The 8,582-nt window shown below is 39.5% G+C and overlaps 1 protein-coding gene across 1 annotated transcript; it reads right to left on the reverse strand.

The window, feature by feature from the left end:
- Nucleotides 1-4,116: 4,116 nt before the first annotated feature.
- LOC140168859 (uncharacterized) lies at nt 4,117-7,083 on the reverse strand. Its single transcript, XM_072192216.1, has 3 exons — nt 6,410-7,083; nt 5,402-6,366; nt 4,117-5,306 (listed from the first exon to the last, which is right to left on the reverse strand). Exons 1-3 carry the CDS (start codon nt 7,081-7,083, stop codon nt 4,117-4,119), a joined length of 2,829 nt encoding a protein of 942 aa, XP_072048317.1.
- Nucleotides 7,084-8,582: the final 1,499 nt, after the last annotated feature.

The following is an 8,582-nucleotide window of genomic DNA, read 5'->3' on the forward strand; positions in this document are numbered from 1 at the left end:
AATGACGGAAGAGCTTTAACATTCTGATGCATAACACTGCCAAGTATTCTGAAGGTCTGTTTGGTGTCAGCATCTTTAAGAGCATCTTTGTAGTAACAAGCTTTAGATCTATCAATCAACTTATTTACATGCATACGTTGCTTGTTAAAATTGACCCTATCACACTGGAGATGGGTTCTCCTAAACCTTCTTTCAAGTTTACGTGTTACCCTACGAGCTTCACTTATTTCTTGTGAGTACCATGGAAACCTTGGTCTTATTTTACGTGTTCTTGTACTTGATGGGACATGCTGATTAAGGACACGAGTAGAAGCAATATTGAAATTGTTCAGTTTCATGTTTACATCGGCATCAGGTTGAGCTTCAACAGCAAGTTCTTTTTCTAGATCACACTTGAAGTCTTCCATGTTGAGATCACGATAGTTCCGTAGTGTACACGTAACCTTAAGGGGAGGTGGTTTTTGCTGTTGAAGCAAGAAGATAACCATATTGTGGTCTGAGCCATAGCGGAGGTCACCAGCACAGTATCTAATTAATGCCTCATCTGACCTTGAAATAACCAGATCAAGCATATGACCCGATATGTGAGTAGGGAATGTAACATGGTTTTCAAGACCATACGAAGACAAAATATCAGAAAACCGGGCTACCTCAGGCTTATGTGGCTCATCCATATGGATGTTAAAGTCTCCGACGAGTACAATCTTGCCGGGAAGCAATATGATCTCCTGCAGAAAGTCATCAAATTCTTGAAGGTATTCAGAGGTTTTGAATCTGTTAACAGCAGATGGTGGGGGACGGTAGATCACCATATAGTGCACACCGTTTTTTAGGGTCAACTACACAAGCATGCTCAAAGTTAACAGTCTGTATGTTGGTTTTGTGAATACGGAAACTCAACTGGGTTTTGAAGAGGAAACCAATGCCACCGTGGTTACTTGTTCCGCAGGCTATATTGAGAAATTCATATCCATTGGGTTTGAGTTCCCCGATAACAACAGGGTCATCTGGAGCAAGCCATGTCTCTGTTATGAACATTGCGTCAATGTCATGCTCGATCACATAGTCACTACATGTGGTCGTCTTGTTGCAAATGGACCTTGCATTCCACAAACGAAGGTCCATTAAGGGTTCGGTATTTATATAAGGTCTCACAAGATTCCGAGCCACTCGCTTTTCACCACATCTGTTGATTGTAGGTCTATGGGATGAAACTAAACTTGGAATTTGAAAAACCTCAGTGCTACCAGTATCATCACTAGTATCAAGGGTAAGCCTGATTGTATGTCGCTTGCCCCCTCTTCGCCCCCTCCTCATATTTGGCTTGGCGCGTATACCAAGAGATGATAAATGATCCCACAAGGAAGTAGGCAGTCTAGCATCAGCTGGCACCTTAAGTTGTAGAAGTTCAGCCCTACTATATGTAGGCCTACAACACATTGTGATGTTGTATTGATCCTTGTAATCAATATAATTGACTGGTGTTTTACACAAGTTCTGGGCCCAGTACAACACAAGTAGTGTTAGTAAAACCAATAGCAGGTTGACTGTATTGTATAGTATCCTACTACACAGTGATGAATTGGCCATACTCATTTGTAGAATTTCATGTCCGAAGATACTCGCTAAATCAGTCAGCAAAATCAGCCAAAGTTGATCAAATGTTCCTAGGGGTGATATGTCAACTTCAGATAAATTTGTAGAATCCAACAATCACTATGTCCACCAAAAAGATAAAATGTTGAGAGACAACAGAGAGTGTGTGTGCTGCCCATTCAAGCGCTCCAACAATCAAATATAGCCTTTTCAAGAACTATATGTATTTTATCCATGTTTTTGTCAAACCTTTGCCATTTTATTGCCACACGAATCTTTCACTACTAGGTAACTTGGGAAATTTAGTGGGCGCCAGATATTTTGGGGCCTGGTGTGTACCCGAAGAATTATTGGACCTCTGTCTTCGGTTCTCCGTCGTGGACCTCATAATTTGAACAATTCAGACCCTTTTCAAGAAGTTGTAAATGAAATAACTAATTACAATGTTATCTGCCAAGAAACACATGCAAATTATTTGCTTATGTTCCATGCCTACGTCATGCCATTGAGAGATTGAGCTTGTCCTCTGTTCTTTGTTGTCATTTTGATGATTATATGATATGATTTCAAATAATAATAAAGCACATGTCACATTTTGCATATTTTTTAGTAACTTTAGCGATTAAAAAACCCTTCCTGTTTTACGGGCCCGCCCAGCTCAGGGTTTGAGGGTTTTTTTTTGGGGGGATTTTAAAATATTTTTAAAATCATATACAATCAACCGGTTTTTTGGGGTCCAGAATTAATTGATTTTGAAACACCACCACAAAAAAAATCATCAAATATTTGCCACATTTTTAAAGCTTTCGGTGATATTTCAGGGTTATTTTATCCTCCAGACAAAAAATCCCGACCGACCGAGTTTTTGTCGTCGCGTGATGACATGCATTTTTTTAAATTACCTTTGGAATATACGAGTGGATATTCATACCTTTGGAATATATTTACATTTTTTGCAGACTTACATGACCGTGGAAGTGTATGAAAATGTAAAGCTGGCACCAATCAACATCGAACGAGATGATCGTTAGATTTAAATAGTTACAATTAAACTCTAAAAAAATAAGATAGCGGTATAGCTTGAGCAAGACTTCTTTGTTGACAAATTGTATAGTCTCCTTTTATATCAGAAGATTTATTTTATACTATCAGATACTCGGATTACCGTAAGACATTATTTTAGGCAAAATAAAAAAAAGAAACACACGTCCCCTCCCGCTTCCTTTTTTGAGGTTTCTTCAATTTTATTTTTATTTTTTGAAATTCAGTTATAACTTTTCAAAATATATGTCTATGAAGTAGAGATGCTTTCTATAGCCTTGCTAACATACAAGAAACACTTTTATAAGGTTTTGTGATAGAACAAGAAATAAAAAGAGGCCTCCTCCTTTTTCCAGGCATCATTATGTACGCTAAAACAGCTCTAATTAAGGGTATTAACACCGATTTTGCGATAAAAAATAAAAAATAACTAGACTTAGCTATGGTCTAAGACAACGAACACAGCCGTGTTATGACCCCTTAATGACCTTTGACCCCAAAATATATGAAAACCCCATAGACATTGGCTAATGTCAATGTATGCGTGCACGTGGCATTACTTTGCCATGTTATTTGTGGCAGAAGGGGCACTTTGAAGGTTTTTCGTCTCAGACCGGAAGTTACCCCTTAATGACCTTTGACCCCAAATCTGTGTACACCCCATAGACATTGGGTAATAACAATGTACGTGTGTAAGTGGCATCACTGTCCTGCGTAATTTGTGGGAGAAGACGCATTTTAAAGGTATTTCGTTTTATACCGGAAATGACCCCTTAATGACCTTTGACCCCAAATAAAAAATACCATATATACATTGGTTAAACACAATTCATGTGTGAACATACCATCACTGTCCTATGTTTTGTCTTAGCTAATAAATTTTTTTGAAGATATTTCGATTTATATCGGAAGTGGTCCCTTAATGACCTTTGACACCAAATCTGTGTGCACCACATTGACACTGGGTAATAACAACTAGAGATAATTTGCGCTCACAGAGCGCAGACAATCTCAAGGCATGTAACCCTTTAATGACCTTTTGACCTGACCTTTGACCTTAATGTTTCCCGAGGTTTGTTGTCACCGAAATTAAGCCCCATACCCCTTACAGAAAATGAAATTACGGTATAAGATTTGACCCCAGATAACCCTTGACCTGACCACCTGCAAAGTGTTCCAACATAATTCCCTCTGGTCATTAAGTTTTTTGTCACTGAGTTTGAGCCTCGTACCCTTACAGATGTCCAAAAAATGCATTTGTATATTATTATTGTATATTGTATATTTTATTATAAATCACATAGCAGCCAACGGCTGAATTGCATGACATTTACATTAAAAATAGCATTATGAAAAATACAAACATTTATAATTAAAACACTCAAACATTAAAAAACATACAAATAAATAAGAACACATTATAATTGCACTTGACTGGTTTCGGAACAATATCAAAAAATGACTGGCAATAAAAGCAAATTACATTGCTTTTAGGATGTTGGTGAGAAATGGTAGGGGACTATTTTGAAATCTGTTGGTCCTACATCTAAAAGAGTCAAATTTTGGTTGTCTTCTAAGAGTCATGTGGGAGTGATACTTACTAGGTGGAAACCAGTGTGAGAACCTCACAGACGTGCTTGCTTTCAGGGCAAATTCCTTGCAGATGTTTTGTCTCCTCTCAGACAACGAATGAAGTTCAAGGGTAGCTAAGGAATCTGCATAGGTAGTATACTTTCTACCAAGGATGTATTTGCAAACACGTCTCTGAATTTTCTCAAGCTGGGCCACCTGATTATGAGTAAGACCAGAATGCCAAAGTGGGGCGGCATACTCTAAAACAGGGCGGATGTACCCCTTGTACACCAATAACAACTCCTCGGGTGAGAGAGATGCTTCCTTCAGTTTACGGAGCATGAAGAGTTTCAGATTGGCCTTCGCATACATTGAATCAACTTGTTCATCCCAACATAAATTGTTTTGGATCATAACACCCAGGAGTTTAACCTTCTCAACAACAGCTAATTTATGATCATCAATGGACAGATCAACATGTGGGGTAGCCTTCTTACCAAAATAAACTTGCATGGCCTGATATTTTGAAGGGTTCAACTTCAATTTATTGCTCTTAGACCACTCATTCAGGGCATCAAGATTCTCTTGGATTGCACTATCATCACTATATGCCCGATTTTCACCTATTGTCAGGTCATCAACGTATTTCCAGACTCTGTTTGTATGCTGGACATCATTCAATGCATAGTTGATCATGGCAAGAAAGGTAATAGGTCCCATGTTGGTACCTTGTGGAACACCTCCAGAGAGAGTAACCCATTCAGAAAAGGTTTGCTTGTACTTAACCCTTTGTTTACGGGAGGAAATGAAGTAAATCACCCACTCCACAATTGCAGGGGAGACGCCCATCTTCAACAAATTGATGACAGCAATTCTGTGGTCTATCATGTCGAAGGCTTTGGTATAGTCCGTAAGGACAAGAGTGCTAACATTACCAGCCTTTTCAGCTCCAGAAACCATATGATGGTAAACATCAATGAGGCAGTGGGTGGTTGACATTCCTTTCTGATTACCATATTGTCGGTGATCAATGTGGGGCTGAATAGCATCAAGGACCCATTTGGCTACACGACCTTCAGCAACCTTGGCAAGACCAGCTGTAAGAGAAATTGGCCTAAGTTTGTCAATGGAAGGGGGGTTTGCTTTGGAATAGGCACTACATTAGCTTCCTTCCACTGAGAGGGTACTTTACCTTGCCTGAGAGAAGAATTGATAATATCTGCAACAGGCCTACTGAGTTCATAGGCAAATTCTTTCAGAACTCTTGGTGGAACATTATCCGGACCTCCTGCTTTTGAAGCTGATAATTTCTTAAGATCACCATAAATATCCCAGGGTTGAATGATAGGGGGTGGATCTTTACTGGGCAAGTATGCAGGAAGATCATCCAGCTTGAGTGCTGTTTGAGACTGAGAGAAACTGGCTAAGTGGATATTAATTTCATTGGCAACCGCTACATAATTTGTAGGATCAATGTTGGGGACATGAATAGTGTTCTCGACCTTATTCATGTTGGCAAGGTTACGAATCTCCCTGTGCCATTTACCTGGTTCAAGTTTTTGTAACTTTCTGATCTTGTTGATGTTGTGAGAAACTTTTGCTTTCCGAATTTCTCGGATCACTTTATTTCTGAGCTTATTTCTAGCATACTTGTTTCCATCAGCAAAAGCCCTCTGTCTCAGACCAATGAGGGCCTTAACACGATCCGTCATCCAAGGTTTGTCACGAGAGTGTAACTTGACAGTTTTGGATGGAAGGAATGTGTCAATGTCCCCACTTAGAATGTGATAGAAGGCATTTGCCTTGGATTGAACATCATTTATGTCATACACTTCAGTCCAGGTCTGGTTCTGTATCCACAGACCGAAAGCTCTGAGATTAGAGTCCTTAATTGGTTGGATTGTCCTTGACTGTATAGTATTGATAGGTTTAGACTGAATGGGAAACCAGCTGACACAGTTGTGGTCGCTTCGACCAATGGGAGATCTAACACTCAGGCGCTTGTACAACTCCGAAAATTCAGAAATGATCAGATCTAAAATAGCACCCTCTCTTGTTGGTAAATCGACAACTTGTGTAAGCTTGTTTCCCAGACATAATGACTTAATATTTGTTCTATTAAAGTCACCTAAAATGACTACACCAGCTTGGGGCTTACTAGTGCGTACAAAATCAACTGTCAATTAAGTGTGAAACCAACAAATCTTGATGTGGCGAGTCTGGAGGAATATATACAGCTCCAACAACCAAATATGGTGCTCTCCTGGGCAGCTTGGGATGTGAAACTAGCAGCCATGTAACCTCCAATTCAGCTGGAACCATGTCATTGGCATCTTCCATTAACTCGGCTTTAATGTTATCACGAACGTAAATCAAAGGACCTCCACCACGACGGTCAACTCGGCAATTGCTAAATGCATTATAGTTCTCAAGGGTGTATTGTTCAGGAGCCGTGTCAAGTGTAACCCATGACTCGGTGACGACTGCCAAATCAGCATGGTCATGCTTCATTGCTTGCTCAAGTTCATCGGTCTTTTTAAGAACTGAACGTGCGTTTGTAAGAAAGATTCTTGGCAGGAAACTAGATTCTCTTTTTGTTGGGGGCGCTAATGATTTAGGTAAGCTGCGTAGGCACTTGGGCCTACAGGAATCTAGAGGTTTATGAACATCATGATCATGTCTACGGTTCGAGACCACAGTTTGGATTGGTCTTTGCTTGTATTTACCAGCACTGCACCCACGCCGGGTTGTCTTAGCAATGCCAAGTTCCTTAAAGTGATTCCATTTATCTTTATGGAAAGGTTTATTATTGTTATCTAGCATATTTCTACCAATGGACATCAGTTTTTGAATTGTATATTGAATACGTGTCATAATGTTACAGACAGCCTGTAACCCATCAGCAGCGGCGATGAATTCAGCAGTCTTGTTATTGCACTCGTAAAGTTCTTAACAGTCTTGAATATTGCACAAATCGATAAAGAAAACGACGAACAGCACCATCACACTAGTCACAAGTTTAAGTAGTATAACAACAGCTTACACATAAAGTTAGACGATATCTAAAACGGTGAAAAATTGCACATAAAACAGTTCATCAACGGAGCAAAATAAAATTCCTGTCGGCAGCATAATAGCGCCCCCAATGTCATGCAGAGGTCAAATTTCTAAAATTTGACCTCTGCATGACCTTTGTCCTGACCCCTGCAAAATGTTCCCTTGGTCATGAGATCTGTTGTCACTGAGTTTGAGCCCCATACCCCTTACAGATGTCTAGAAAAGGAAATTATAAGATTTGACCCCAGATAACCTTTGAATTGACCCCTGCAAAGTGTTCCAAAATATTCCCCTGGTCATTAAGTTTGTTGTCACAGAGTTTGAGGCCCGTACCCCTGACAGATGTACAGAAAATGCATTTCTAAAATGTGACCTTTGTATGACCTTTGACCTGACCCCTGTAAAATGAGATTTGTTGTCACCGAGTTTGAGCCCCATACCCCTTACGGATGTTGAGATAATGCAATTGTAAGATTTCACCCCCTTAATGACCTTTGACCCCAATTCTTTGTACAACTTTTAGACACTTGCTAAAGGCGATGCAGGTATGCAAGTGACGACATTGTGTTATGTAAAGTTTGTGGAAGCATTCTTAGTGAAAATCACATTTTGGCCATAATGACCTTTGGATGACCTTTGACCCCGAGTTGGTCATTTAACATTTGTGCCGCCACCGAATGGTCCTTGTGACCAAATATGGTCACATTGGCCTAAAGCATATGGCTACGATGGCTCGTTAAACGTTTGACAGAAGAAAGAAAGAAAGAAAGAAAGAAAGAAAGAAAGAAAGAAAGAAAGAAAGAAAGAAAGAAAGAAAGAAAGAAAGAAAGAAAGAAAGAAAGAAAGAAAGAAAGAAAGAAAGAACTGACCACAAACGGAAATTTGCGATTGTAATGCATGTGTGCAAGTGGTGTCACTGTCCTACCTAATTTGTGGGAGAAGATGCATTTTAAAGGTATTTCGTTTTATTCCGGAAGTGACCTCTTAATGACCTTTGACCCCAAATAAAAATACCACATATACATTGGGTAACTGCAACTCATAATGAGCATACCGTTAATGTCCTATGTTTTCCTTAGCTAATAAAAAAAATTGAAAGTATTTCGTTTTATACCGGAAGTGACCCTTTAATGACCTTTGACCCCAAATCTATGTACACTATATAGACACTGGATAATAACAATGCATGTGTGCAAGTGGCGTCACTGTCCTACGTAATTTATAGGAGAAGATGCATTTTGAGTTGAAATCACGTTTTTGACCCCCTATGACCCCTGTGTGACCTTTGACCCCACAAGTTTCATGTGACATGTAGG

The sequence above is a fragment of the Amphiura filiformis genome, chromosome 1, assembly GCF_039555335.1.
Source record: "Amphiura filiformis chromosome 1, Afil_fr2py, whole genome shotgun sequence".
Lineage (NCBI taxonomy): Eukaryota > Metazoa > Echinodermata > Ophiuroidea > Amphilepidida > Amphiuridae > Amphiura > Amphiura filiformis.

Coding starts and splice junctions, on each gene's coding strand:
- LOC140168859 (XM_072192216.1), bottom strand. CDS start 7,083: ATGACACGTATTCAATATACAATTCAAAAACTGATGTCCATTGGTAGA. Junction 6,367..6,409: donor GACTCGCCACATCAAGATTT/GTTGGTTTCACA, acceptor TGTACGCACTAG/TAAGCCCCAAGCTGGTGTAG. Junction 5,307..5,401: donor CAATTCTTCTCTCAGGCAAG/GTAAAGTACCCT, acceptor TTTCTCTTACAG/CTGGTCTTGCCAAGGTTGCT.